The following is a 15295-nucleotide window of genomic DNA, read 5'->3' as shown; positions in this document are numbered from 1 at the left end:
TTTCATATCGTATTCCTATAATGCTGATAACTTTGTATTGAGTGCAGTTGGAAAACTACCATCACTTTAAAAGAGTTAAATTAAATAATATATGTTATTTAGGGTATCCAAAGTGATTGGTCCAAAATTTGAGACTTTCCAGCTTTTCCTTTCAATAGTTTCCAGTGAACATAGTCTAATGATATTTTGTTTAAATATTCTAGTAAAATGGTTATCTAAACTTCGAAAGTCTTCTTGTCAAAAAAACAGAGGGCATAGGGTTTTGATATTAGGTATGTGACACCCTCTAGTGGTCCTGTACCAAGATTATTTAAATTATTACCTTGGGGTGAAAAGAGGCCCCTCCCTGGGGTCCTAATTATGCCCCCCTTCAAAGAAGAAGGGATATATTGTTTTGCAGATGTCGGTCTATCAGAATGTAGACCAATCATGACAAGCAGATGACCCCTATAGATTTTGAGATCAGTAGGTCAAAGGTGAAGGTCACATTAATGCAGAACAGGTAAACCCTTTCTGAAGGATACCTTGAGAAGGCTTGGGCTTGATAAATTCCTTTTGAAAATGATTATATATATACAAGTAAAACTTATTAGAAATGGTATAAAGGTGTCAGTGGGGACTTTGCAAGTCCGATAGACGCTTCACAGAACGCCTAGATATTCCTTTTCCAAAACCTAAGTAAAGTTTTGAGAAGTGTCTTCGCTGGATTAAGACACTGGACGTCCTCACAGACAATTGAAAGTGGATAAAATCAATGGAAACTACTACATATTTGTATATACAATGGTATAAATATATCTAGCTTTCACCTAATTCACATTTGACCCGGGCGCTGTGCTATAAATTGGTCTAAATTTGGTATCGTAGGTGGCTATGGTGTATGTGTTCACATTAAATACGGGCATCATGCCCTTTCTTTTGTACAAGCAAGGAGAAATTCGTACAGACGCTGTGTGGAGATTACTGTAAACCTAGAAATGTTCGCGGATACTATATTTCGCGTTTTTCAAAACATGAACATTTTCGTGGATACAAATCTTCGCGGAATCATATCCATCGCGAATCCCGCGAATATGAAGTCGCACGTGAACAGATTTAGTATAATAAGGTAAGTATCACTGCATAGTTGCATTTATAGTATTCTCGAAAGCATTCAGTTTTATTGTACCCTTCAATTATAAATGCACCCTAATCCTTTTCATCCATATCAACGGTTATTCACACCTCCAATTACTGACAGTCAGTAAATTGCTGTTATAACTCTTGTCATTTGTTTGCCATTTAAATAGGCGATTAATCCGCACTAAGCAGAAATAGACACAATATTTTACTTACAAATATTATATCGTATTGGCAGCCGACTGCAAATTGCATGTATATATCATTCGATAGATGCATATTGTTTTTATCCCCTGTTTGCCTTACGGATCGATATTGAAAATGCTGTTACTTCATAAATAAGTAGATTGTAAATAAATTGAAATAATGTGGATTTGTGCACTCATGTTATATAATTACGGTACTAGAATATGAATTATTAATATCCAGTTATGTCTAAGCACAGAACCATTTTATAGCGATCTATATAAGCTGAAGCTAGAAGCTTTCGCGTTTTTGTTAGAACAGAGTTTTTTGCGGCTATTTAATTTCACGGAAATATACTACCCGCGAAAGGCGCTAATTTAAAAAGCGCGAAAACAATTCTAGGTTTACAGTATACGGAAATCAAGCAATTTCAGTGCAGTTGCCTTGCAGTCACTGCAAGCTTCCAACGGAAATCTTACGTACTGGAGATGACCAATATAATATAACCATTTGAATCAAAGCCTTGAGATGTCTGATGGTTGCGGGTTTTGCTAGAGTTATTGTTCCTTCTCAAGGAAAGGAACACTTATGGTGAACATGTCACATTTGACTGAGCATGTAATGGATACAAGGATATCGTCAAAGGAATCTGGTTTCCCGTAGTGTGCCGCCATCTTTGACTCATGCATATTCATTACAAATAGCCTCTAGCCCAATATGTGTTTACCCATAATCAGTCTTTCAATTCAGTCTTAAGTGCAATACCAGTACGTAAAATAACAGAACAATAATACACAATAATAAAGTTTAAATTCTGTAACTCCTCGACTGAATATATCATAGTAAATTCGAGATTTATGAAATGAATATTCATCATCTAAAAATAGACTCCCGCCAAATAAAAAAATACGTAATGAAATTGTCCCTGGTCACGTGATTTTTTTAGCTTTTAACGTATCAGATTTGCAAGTGCTTTCTTTCGCGTATGTTTTTAATCTTCCTGATTTGGTTTTCAAATCGTAAATGCATGTATGAAATTTCTTTGTGTTAAGTGTGCAGGTACTCGCTGGTATAGTCGCGTGATGAAAATATCCGGAAGTGAAATACATGCTTCCAAATAGCATAATATATACTGCACTTGGTTATATTAAAAAAGCAACTTTGGGTTATAATAAAACTGTTAATACTTAGATTTGTTCTTAAATAGTTAAGTTTGTACCAAAAATGGCAGAACATATTTTTCTCATTGCATCATTAAACATTTGTAACATTATGCTAAAACAGTAATCCTTAAAAAGAATAGTTTATATGCGCTAGAAGGAACCTTTTGGTTTTCACTTTAAATGGCAATCTATAAATATACATGTATAAGAAACAAATACTAATGTGCCTCATATCTAAGATACATTTGTAACCTCTGCCTGACCTTACATGAACAGCTGGAGGTCAGTGATGTAACCATGGGCTGGAATACCTAATCATTGACAGACCTTGCATAATCTAAATGGCCAGTGTAAAAGGATAGAGGATGAATAAGAACTGCTTGATCATTGATAATTCATCCGCATTGGTCATGAATGGGACTACTTTGTGTAGCACATGAACAAATTCCTTTGGATGTGATTTGGAATCAAATAAAGATGCTACATGATTGTCAGAAATACACTTAACTTTGGTCACGGGATAAACCCGCAACCAAAAATGTTATGCCATATCAAGGCCGCCACACGGAAATGATGTGGCTGCTGTAGTGTTGCCGCACGATGATTGCTCAATATCTGTGCGATTTCATTCGGTACTGCAGCAAGCAGGAGCATTGTGGCCGCTGTGTCTACAATCTCCATACGATTTCTTTTAGGCACTATGTCCACAGAAAATCGTGCGTTGGCTGCACAATCAGCACCTGGCCTCCTAACGATGCCCGTGCGGAGATTATGCAATGCCACCTGCAACATGTCTATGGTCTACAGGCTTTCGATTAATTCAAATATGTATAACTTTTCGCTAAACAAAATTATAGAGGCTGCGGAGCCCGTGAATATGTACGAAAATCGCACTAAATCAGTTACCTCGATCAACATGAACCTGGAAAGGCTTCGGTGATGTGAATTCTTCTGAGGGATGAGGGAGAAGGGCTATTTATGCCTAAAATGTAAATGTATCATTATCCTTCATTGCACTTTTTCCAGTTTTGCACACGGGGCATAAGTACTAATAGAGTACAAGTCAAATACTAAGAAAATATCAAACTGAATGATAAACAAATATTTTTATGATAATAAAAACAAGCATAAATTTGTTAGCGATTTGTTAAAGAAGAACACAAAATTTTCAACAGTAGATATCATCAATTATTATTGTCGTGTAGCCTTCTTTCGTCTTCTTTTGACATCTGAATATTTATGCTTTCTCAGCTAATTCCGTCCCTGAATGTTGGAAAATCCCAAAACTAGCAATGTAAGACTCCTAACAGTACTTTCTCGCAATTCATCTAAATGTTTTAAAGACACATTATAAGACAGAAATTTCTCGCCAATCTCTTCAGAAATATCACGTAAAGTAGCAGCAGCAGCCAGAGGTTTAGTATTTTCTGGTACCACGTGACCTGTATGGTCAATTGGTTTCTGAATGACAACTCAAAAATGTTTCGGCCCAGAATCATGGAAGTTGAGCGGGAGGCTCTTGTTATTTAAGCATTTGAAAAAAAGGAAATAAAACAAAGTACTATATGATTTATCATTGTTATTCAGTAATGATAATAGTTGTAACAAACATTACATCATATGAAAATAAAATCTGTTAAGGATGTACGAGCGTTTTTTTCAGGATATCCGCCATTTTGAAAAATGTTTCTTCGAATATTGCTTTCTAAGGAAAGTTTTACCAAAAATTAACGCTAAATAATTAAAATATGACTAATAATGTACCATTTAACCAAATAGATTCTACTTTTTGCGAAAAAATTTTTTTCACCCTTATTTTTGGCTGGCATTTGCCTAAAATTGACGTAAGATTTACAATGGGGTAGGGGTAGGTAATTTCAAATATCTATGAAAGTAGATCAGGTTTGGTTTTGATATTTTACTGACTGATACATATAACGATAAGCTATAATTGAAATAAAAGTTTTCAAGATAGCACCTTATTTTATCTAGAAAATATAGATTAAAACAAAAAGTACAAAAATTATAAAAATTCACCAGTTTTTAACAGTTTTTTTCTTAATAAATCTCTTAGATGCATGGTGACCCCAACCTTTTTTCTTTCCGTTTTGAAGCATTTTTGTGTGTCATTAAAGCTGCAAAATATTTTGAAAATCTTACCGTCAGAATTTTTTTTTGTAGATCTAAATACATTTTTCCATTGAAAATAAAGTGGGTGGGGTAATTATGTCAACATGTAAAAATGAAAGAGATTTGTTAGTGACATTTATGCTTATATAATACTGACATCACCTTGTATTCATACTAACCTGTAAGACATGAAATCCCTATAACATTAAATGGGATATTATATGTTTTATAAAGTACCATCATTTTTTCAATTTTACAAAATTTCAGAAATGCTTAAACAGTGGGTGAAGAAAATGCCCTATAAAAATAAAACGAGTTCGGTGACCTATGTTTTTTCTTCTCTTGTTTGTCTTAGAAACTAATCTTTAAGCTCACAGAGTATGAAAAAATTCTTAACGTTAGAAAAAATTCGCTCCTACATCCTTAAAGATCCTTTTCATGTATTACAAAAAAGTTTTATCTTAATATTTTCCCTGTTCATGTAACAATAAAGATTGCCTTATATTTGGTCAATCTTGATATTAATATAGCTGAGAAAACATTGAATTTGATATGAAATAGCAGGCATGTCCATTCAGAAATGTACGGTCAGAGATGTTGTATTTACAACATTATTGACCGTGTACAATTATTGACCATGTCTATTCTAACTTCCCAAATAATATATCAAAATTTAATGTAAAAGTACCAGTTCTGTCACTAAGTGATGGCTACCCAGTCTGCTTTACAAGAAAATGTACAAAAGAAAAACATTGTCTAGTACACAACACTATAACCTACAGAAGTTTAAAGCATTTTGTAGAAAATGATTTCATTCAGGAATTGGAAAAACAACCATGGTCCATTATTAACATCTTTGATGGGCCTGATGATGCGCTTGATTGTTTTAACCAAATGTTTCTAACAGTCCTTAATTCTGAAGCGACGGGTTAAACACGTTCACCAGCCTGACTGGTTTAATAAAAATATTGCAGCAGCTATAAGTTCAAGAAATCAAGCTAAGCAAGCCAATGATCACGAACAGTATAAATTTTGGCGAAAAAAAGTTAAAACACTGATCTCAGAATCCAAAAAGAATTTTTTTAATAAAATGATAAATGAAAATAAAAGAAATCCAAAAAAGCTATGGAAGAACCTTAAAGACCTATCAGGAAAAAATCAAATACCCCAGACAGGTTTAATCAATGATGAAAATGACATTCTCATATTAGACCCTAAAACCACAGCTAATGCATTTAATACATTTTTAGCTCGACTTTTTGAAGAAAAGTAGAGCTATTGTACTCGCGTCAGTGTCGGCGTCACCGTTTGTTAAAGTTTTTGATAAAGTCAAATATCTCTGTTACTATCAAAGCTATTAACTTTAAACTCAAAATAGTTATTAACTATAAAAGTCTACACCAGGAGAAACAATCCCCATAACTCTGGTTTGAATTTTGACAGAATTATGCCCCTTTTTAACTTAGAACTTTTGGTTAAAGTTTTTGATAAAGTCAAATATCTCTGTTACTATCAAAGCTTTTGACTTGAAACTTAAAATACTTGTTTACCATCCAAGTCTACACTAGGAAAAACAATCCCCATAACTCTGTTTTGAATTTTTACAGAATTATGTCCCTTTCTTAGAATTTTTTGTTAAAATTTTTGATAAAGTTAAATATCTCTGTTACTATTAAAGCTTTTGACTTGAAACTCAAAATAGTTATTTACTCTGATTTGAATTTTGACAGAGTTATGCCCCTTTTTAACTTAGAACTTTTGGTTAAAGTTTTTGATAAAGTCAAATATCTCTGTTACTATCAAAGCTCGATAAACATTCAGATCAACTTTTATACAGATCCCATGAAAAATATGGCCTCTAGAGAGGTCACAACGTTTTTTCATTATTTGACCTACTGACCTACTTTTTGATGGCACGTGACCCACTTTCAAACTTGACCTAGATATCATCAAGATGAACATTCTGACCAATTTTTATGGAGATCCATTCACAAGTATGGCCTCTAGAGAGGTCACAAGGTTTTTCTATTTTTAGACCTACTGACCTAGTTTTTGACCGCACATGACCCTGTTTCGAACTTGACCTAGATATCATCAAGATGAACATTCAGACCAACTTTCATACAGATCCCATGAAAAATATGGCCTTTAGAGAGGTCACAAGGTTTTTCTATTATTTGGGACCTACTGACCTAGTTTTTGATGGCACGGGGACCCACTTCGAACTTGACCTAGATATCATCAAGATGAACATTCAGACCAACTTTCATACAGATCCCATGAAAAATATGGCCTTTTAGAGAGGTCAAAACTTTTTTTCCATTATTTGACCTACTGACCTACTTTTTGATGGCACGTGACCCACTTTCAAACTTGACCTAGATATCATCAAGATGAACATTCTGACCAATTTTTATGGAGATCCATTCACAAGTATGGCCTCTAGAGAGGTCACAAGGTTTTTCTATTTTTAGACCTACTGACCTAGTTTTTGACCGCACATGACCCTGTTTCGAACTTGACCTAGATATCATCAAGATGAACATTCAGACCAACTTCCATACAGATCCCATGAAAAATATGGCCTTTAGAGAGGTCACAAGGTTTTTCTATTATTTGACCTACTGACCTAGTTTTGATGGCACGTGACCCACTTTCGAACTTGACCTAGATATCATCAAGATGAACATTCAGACCAACTTTTATACAGATCCCATGAAAAATATGGCCTCTAGAGAGGTCACAAAGTTTTTCTATTATTTGACCTACTGACCTAGTTTTTGATGGCATGTGACCCACTTTAGAAATTGACCTAGATATCATCAAGGTGAACGTTCTGACCAATTTTCATGAAGATCTTGTGAAATATATGGCCTCTAGAAAGGTTACAAGGTTTTTCTATTTTTAGACCTACTGACCTAGTTTTTGACCGCACAGCACCCAGTTTCGAACTTGATCTAGATACCATCAAGATGAACATTCAGACCAACTTTCATACAGATCCCATGAAAAATATGGCCTTCAGAGAGGTCACAAGGTTTTTAGCTCACCTGTCACAAAGTGACAAGGTGAGCTTTTGTGATCGCGCGTCGTCCGTCCGTCCGTCCGTCCGTGCGTGCGTGCGTGCGTGCGTGCGTCCGTAAACTTTTGCTTGTGACCACTCTAGAGGTCACATTTTTCATGGGATCTTTATGAAAGTTGGTCAGAATGTTCACACTGATGATATCTAGGACAAGTTCGAAACTGGGTCACGTGCCATCAAAAACTAGGTCAGTAGGTCTAAAAATAGAAAAACCTTGTGACCTCTCTAGAGGCCATATATTTCACAAGATCTTCATGAAAATTGGTCAGAATGTTCACCTTGATGATATCTAGGTCAAGTTCGAAACTGGGTCACGTGCGGTCAAAAACTAGGTCAGTAGGTCTAAAAATAAAAAAAACCTTGTGACCTCTCTAGAGGCCATATTTTTCATGAGATCTTCATGAATATTGGTTAGAATGTTCACCTTGATGATATCTAGGTCAAGTTCGAAACTGGGTCAGGTGGGGTCAAAAACTAGGTCAGTAGGTCTAAAAATAGAAAAACCTTTTGACCTCTCTAGAGGCCATATTTCTCAATGGATCTTAATGAAAATTGGTCAGAATGTTCACCTTGATGATATCTAGGTCAAGTTCGAAACTGGGTCACGTGGGGGTAAAAACTAGGTCAGTAGATCTAAAAATAGAAAAACCTTGTGACCTCTCTAGAGGCCATATTTTTCATGAGATCTTCATGAATGTTGGTCACAATGTTCACCTTAATGATATCTAGGTCAAGTTCAATACTGGGTCATGTTGGATCAAAAACTAGGTCAGTAGGTCTAAAAATAGAAAAACCTTGTGACCTCTCTAGAGGCCATATTTCTCAATGGATCTTCATGAAAATTGGTCAGAATGTTCACCTTGATGATATCTAGGTCAAGTTCGAAACTGGGTCACATGCGGTCAATAACTAGGTCAGTAGGTCTAAAAATAGAAAAACCTTGTGACCTCTCTAGAGGCCATATTTTTCAATGGATCTTCAGGAAAATTGGTCAGAATGTTTACCTTGATGATATCTAGATCAAGTTCGAAACTGGGTCACGTGGGGTTAAAAACTAGGTCAGTAGATCTAAAAATAGAAAAACCTTGTGACCTCTCTAGAGGCCATATTTTTCATGAGATCTTCATGAATATTGGTCAGAATGTTCACCTTGATGATATCTAGGTCAGGTTCGAAACTGGGTCACGTGGGGTCAAAAACTAGGTCAGTAGGTCTAAAAATAGAAAAACCTTGTGACCTCTCTAGAGGCCATATTTCTCAATGGATCTTCATGAAAATGGTGAGAATATTCAGCTTGATGATATCTAGGTCAGGTTCGTAACTGGGTCATGTGCGGTCAAAAACTAGGTCAGTAGCTCGAAAATAGAAAAACCTTGTGACCTCTCTAGAGGCCATATTTTTCATGAGTCTTCTTGAAAATTGGTGAGAATTTTTCACCTTGATGATATCTAGGTCAAGTTTAAAAGTGGGTCACGTGCCTTCAAAAACTAGGTCATTAGGTCAAATAATAGAAAAAGCTTGTGACCTCTCTAGAGGCCATATTTTTCAATGGATCTTCATGAAAATTGGTCAGAATTTTTTAGCTCACCTGTCACATAGTGACAAGGTGAGCTTTTGTGATCACGCAGCGTCCGTCGTCCGTCGTCCGTCCGTGCGTGCGTGCGTCAGTCCGTCCGTCCGTAAACTTTTGCTTGTGACCACTCTAGAGGTCACATTTTTTGTGGGATCTTTATGAAAGTTGGTCAGAATGTTCATCTTGATGATATCTAGGTCAAGTTCGAAACTGGGTCACGTCCCATCAAAAACTAGGTCAGTAGGTCTAAAAATAGAAAAACCTTGTGACCTCTCTAGAGGCCATATATTTCACAAGATCTTCATGAAAATTGGTCAGAATGTTCACCTTGATGATATCTAGGTCAAGTTTGAAACTGGGTCGCGTGCCTTCAAAAACTAGGTCAGTAGGTCTAAAAATAGAAAAACCTTGTGACCTCTCTAGAGGCCATATATTTCACAAGATCTTCATGAAAATTGGTCAGAACGTTCACCTTGATGATATCTAGGTCAAGTTCGAAACTGGGTCACGTGCCTTCAAAAACTAGGTCAGTAGGTCAAATAATAGAAAAACCTTGCGACCTCTCTAAAGGCCATATTTTTCATGGGATCTGTATGAAAGTTGGTCTGAATGTTCATCTTGATGATATCTAGGTCAAGTTTGAAACTGGGTCACGTGGGATCAAAAACTAGGTCAGTAGGTCTAAAAATAGAAAAACCTTGTGACCTCTCTAGAGGCCATATATTTCATGAGATCTTCATGAAAATTGGTCAGAATGTTCACCTTGATGATATCTAGGTTAAGTTCGAAAGTGGGTCATGTGCCATCAAAAACTAGGTCAGTAGGTCAAATAATACAAAAAACCTTGTGACCTCTCTAGAGGCTATATTTTTCATGGGATCTGTATGAAAGTTGGTCTGAATGTTCATCTTGATGATATCTAGGTCAAGTTCGAAAGTGGGTCAGGTGCCATCAAAAACTAGGTCAGTAGGTCAAATAATAGAAAAACCTTGTGACCTCTCTAAAGGCCATATTTTTCATGGGATCTGTATGAAAGTTGGTCTGAATGTTCATCTTGATTATATCTAGGTCAAGTTCGAAACAGGGTCATGTGTGGTCAAAAAACTAGGTCAGTAGGTCTAAAATAGAAAAACCTTGTGACATCTCTAGAGGCCATATTTGTGAATGGATCTTCATGAAAATTGGTCAGAATGTTCATCTTGATGATATCTAGGTCAAGTTCGAAAGTGGGTCACGTGCCTTCAAAATGTAGGTCAGTAGGTCAAATAATGAAAAAACGTTGTGACCTCTCTAGAGGCCATATTTTTCATGGGATCTGTATGAAAGTTGGTCTGAATGTTTATCAACTGGGTCATGTGGGAAGAGGTGAGCGATTCAGGACCATCATGGTCCTCTTGTTATCTTGATGATATCTAGGTCACATGTGCTCAAAAACTAGGTCACTATGTCAAATAATAGAAATAACGACGTCATACTCAGTTCAACACTGGGTCTTGTGGGGATAGGTGAGCGATTCAGGACCATCATGGTCCTCTTGTTTCTATTATTTGACCTACTGACCTAGTTTTTGATTGCACATGACCCAGTTTCGAACTTGACCTGGACATCATCAAGGTGAACGTTCTGACCAATTTTCATGAAGATCTTGTGAAATATATGGCCTCTAGAGAGGTCACAAGGTTTTTCTATTTTTAGACCTACTGACCTAGTTTTTGAAGGCACGTGACCCAGTTTCAAACTTGACCTAGATATCATCAAGGTGAACATTCTGACCAATTTTCATGAAGATCCATTGAAAATTATGGCCACTAGAGAGGTCACAAGGTTTTTCTATTTTTAGACCTACTGACCTAGTTTTCGAAGGCACGTGACCCAGTTTCGAACTTGACCTAGAATTTACCAAGATGAACATTCTGACCAACTTTCATAAAGATCCCATGAAAAATGTGACCTCTAGAGATGTCACAAGGAAAAGTTTACGGACCGACGGATGCTGCGCGATCACAAAAGCTCACCTTGTCACTTTGTGACAGGTGAGCTAAAAACTAAAAACACGCCTAATGCACATCTAAAACTACAAAACCAAGTAATAGATTTTACAAATACAGAAAAGTTGCTAGGGGTCTGTGTAGATAATAGTCTAAATTGGCGAGATCAAGTTCAAAACACACTAAAGAAATGCAATTCATTACTCTATCTTCTTTTAAGAATTAGTATATACTTGAGTCTAGAGGTCCGAAAACTATTCTTCAATGCATACATATTACCACATCTGGATTATAGTTGCACTGTCTGGGGAAATTGTAGCAATAATTTTCTTGATGATACGCTAAAATTCCAGAAAAGGGTATCAAAAATCATACTTAAAATAAAGATTTTGACACACCTTCAGAAACTCTTTAAACAGCTAGGCTGGATGAAATTCAAGGATCAAGTTGAATTCAACAAAGCCATTCACGGTAACAGTTATAGTTACAGTAACTATTATTTTCTTCTTTTTCTTAATTTTGTCAATAACGTTGTTTGTTTTGTACATATTATGCATGTAAATATCTGAAGAGGCCCAAATGGAAGATTGGGTTACCCAAATGTGTAGCCTCTGTAAATAAAGACGTTATTATTATTATCCTTTCTGTATGATAGCAGTATCCAAATTATCTGCAACAGTTTAGTTAACAAAATGAAATAAGTTTAAAAATTAAAATATTTTTCCTACCCACCAACCCTGACTTATTTAAACAGAGCTGCAATACTTTGAAACTCGTCAATAGTAATCAACATTGTGAAATGACAATTGTGAATTAGATTTTATTTTGCCTATTTACAAATCGTCCCCTTAATGCAAAAATGTACCAAGTGTCTTCTTTATTCATATGCTCATGAAAATTTTAATAAAGCTTTTTATTATGCGGAAGGGTCTCAAATCGTTGAGCACACTGTCATTAGACTGCTTTTGTTTGCGTATAGTGTACATCTGTTCATACAATTTTTCTTCATGATTGGTTTAAACATTGAGTCCTCTACATTGCCTGTATAGTACTTGTATGAATAATAGATAATTTAATTATGAGTGTTTTATAGCAACATACAGTATCTTTATGTAGATATGCGTGTTCCATGGAATACCCTGTTCAACTCAGTTTACGATTTCATTGAGAAGTCTACAAATAAGAAAATTTGCGGCATTGTTTCTTGCTCGGATATTCAAAGACATTATATAGCAGTGTAAAACATCAATATGTCGGTTTTCCTGTTCCATACACTGTCCTAGTAAGTTCAGTGCTGTTTCCCTGTGACCTAGGTTTTGTTCTGAATCAATGGTAGTGACAAGGTTTGTAAGTGCACATTGTTGATCTGCCACTCTCTGAAGAGCCCTGTAAGTCTTGTATTGTAGGAAGTAGAGGTAAGGGAGACAATCTACCACAGCGCAGTCCATCCAAGTGTCAAAACATTCATTCCTTTCTAGCCTGTCCTCTTGTGTAGATCTAAACATTTCATACTGTAGCTCTTTAGGAACACAGCCAATTTCACACGGCAGAAATCTTACACACAATGCTGTAGTATGTTGTACCATTTCTTCATTTCCAGTGTTACATTTATGCATGAATCCTGGCCTTAGGTAATACATGGGATGTTCATAACAATTACATACAGATTCAACAGTATTCAGATCATACTTTTCTCCAGTATTCCTCAGAACCAACTCTGCTCTTTCCATATCTCCTACACAATATAATGCTGATGCAAGTTTCAATCTACCAGATGCCACATCTGAGTTCAAACCAGCTGAAAACCAGCCCAGTGCTTCTGGAGATATACTGTGAGTAGTGTAAATGTCGTGAGATGCTATCACAGATCCTAGGGAAGATGAACGTAGAGGTGCTAAAAACTTCAGTGCAGATTTTTCCAAACTGCTAAAACCCACTTCTTTGTACATTTTAGTTAGTGTTAACATAAAGTTTGATACATTCTCATGCACTATTGCATTTCCATCATGATACATGTTTCCTAAAAAGTCCATATGACAGAAAATAACTGTATTGGCAGTATTAAGTAGCATACTTGTTGAAATGTGGGCATACATTTGGGCTGGAGTTTGGTAATACTGAAAAGTTTCATCCATGTTCATTGTCACCGTTAGTCTTGGACCAAAGTCATCAATGGGAATCTCAAGCAGTGCACGACCCTTACTTTGTATGATCTTTTGTAGTATTTCAAGAATTCTGAGTTTGTTATGAGGAGAAATTCTTCCAGACATCAGGTTGTTTTCAGGTATTACAAAATGTGGACAGTTTTCTTGTCTTACAAAGTTCTGCAATACTGTAAGGCAGCACATTAAACATGGGAGTAAGTTAGATTGCATCCAGTTATTTGAATGTTTATTTTGTATACAATGAAATAAAACAGTTTTGCACATGAAACTTGAAAGTACACCATCACACTGAGGATTTATAAATGTTTTAAGAATCATCTTCATCAGAATGTAACATCTTAATTGTGTGATGTTTAAATTAAACATCAGACATCTTTCAGCATGTGAAGTAGATATTCTCCATTCAAGTTCCTCATTTTGGCCATTTTTACTGCTCACTGCTACAACAAAACATCCAGTAGTCTCACAATACCTCTTCATGTCTTCTGTAGGCCATCTTCCTATGCCTTGTTGTAATAACCATGGTTGGGCTTCTGCAGGCCATGATTTACAGTGGAATGCTGAAACAATGTCTTGATCAACAAGACCTGGCCTTCCTTGCCTTGATGCAGCAGGACCATTTATTACACTTCCTGCTACAGCATCTCTATAACATGTGTTCTTCAGCAGCACTTTACCTCTGCTAACTCTGTCTGTTTCATGATTAAATAAATCAGTAGGAACAGGAAGAGGCTCATCCGGCCTCAGCCATTGTAGTAGACAGTAACCTGGTGATGTGGTCTCATCCTGGATCATCAGTAGATTGGGCCTGCCAGGTTGCCATTCACCCCAGTCCTGTATCACATTATACTCACAGAGGCAGAAGAGTAGATCAGTGTCTGAATAGAGTCCTATTGTTGTAGACCCTTCAGACTGGCTACCAAAATTATAGAAGGAATTATTCCCACCCTGCAATCTGTGATTACAAGTCTGCATAGTTTCCCTCAACAAGGCCATCCTCCTCCTCTTCAGAATCATTCTTTCATCGACACCAATATCATTGAGCACCTCTGACAGTTTCAATGATACAATCCAGTAATAATCAGGATCCTGAGACATTCTGGAAATGAAAGGCAGAAAAATATTGATGCTTTTATCATCTTATTTCTTTAAATGTGTTTTTTATCAAAAATTCAGAAATTTTTGCATTATAAAATATAATGTCTATTTAAAATCTGTATCTTTGTATTTTCTTGTGCTATATGAATATTATAACTGGTTATAGGACATAATGACGTTTTTAACAGAATAAAGTTTTTATTAATATATGGTAAAGTGTAACATATCAGGTGTAAAGACATAGATATGCTCCATTTCTTTTAAAGAAGTGCCAGTAATGATCACAACCCACCTTGAAATTTTCCTGTTAACAAAGTGATTTTATTTATTGTCTATTTTACTGTCTTTAAAGACATATGATGTTGATGACTTTAAATTTACTTTCTTTTTTAGTCTTTTAAGGAAATTTTATTCAAATTTACTTCCTCTTTTGGTTTGTTCAACTAAGAGAGGTAATTCATTTTCATAATAAGACTAGAAAACTGCTGATTATTTCCCTTGACAGTATTAAGATACTAGAAAAGCATAGAGCTTGAGAAATAACTGGAGTTAAGTGTCCCTTTAAATAAGGCACCAGGAACCACTAAATCTAAAACAATTTCTTAATTGAGAAAATAACTGGTAACATCAAGACTTGGCCTTACATTTTGAGACAAGAGCGCCGCCATGCGGGGCAATATACGCCCGAAGGCTTACATCATAGGATTGGAGCAAAATTTTAAGAACTTGACTGTTGTAGCCCCAAAGGACTGGAACAACAAAGTTTCAAAATAAGCTATTTATAGTAACAT

At 35.9% G+C, this 15295-nt stretch overlaps 1 protein-coding gene across 1 annotated transcript; it reads right to left on the bottom strand.

The window, feature by feature from the left end:
* Positions 1-11633: 11633 nt before the first annotated feature.
* LOC128557791 (uncharacterized) lies at positions 11634-14926 on the bottom strand. Its single transcript, XM_053546088.1, has 2 exons — positions 14797-14926; positions 11634-14505 (listed from the first exon to the last, which is right to left on the bottom strand). The coding sequence occupies exon 2, from the start codon at positions 14502-14504 to the stop codon at positions 12390-12392; it is 2115 nt and encodes a 704-aa protein (XP_053402063.1). The 5' UTR covers position 14505; positions 14797-14926; the 3' UTR covers positions 11634-12389.
* Positions 14927-15295: the final 369 nt, after the last annotated feature.

This window comes from Mercenaria mercenaria, chromosome 6, assembly GCF_021730395.1.
Source record: "Mercenaria mercenaria strain notata chromosome 6, MADL_Memer_1, whole genome shotgun sequence".
Lineage (NCBI taxonomy): Eukaryota > Metazoa > Mollusca > Bivalvia > Venerida > Veneridae > Mercenaria > Mercenaria mercenaria.
This window is presented reverse-complemented; position numbering and strand designations above follow the sequence as displayed.

Excerpts from the sequence above, each read along its gene's own strand:
- LOC128557791 (XM_053546088.1), bottom strand. The coding sequence starts at position 14,504 with ATGTCTCAGGATCCTGATTATTACTGGATTGTATCATTGAAACTGTCA.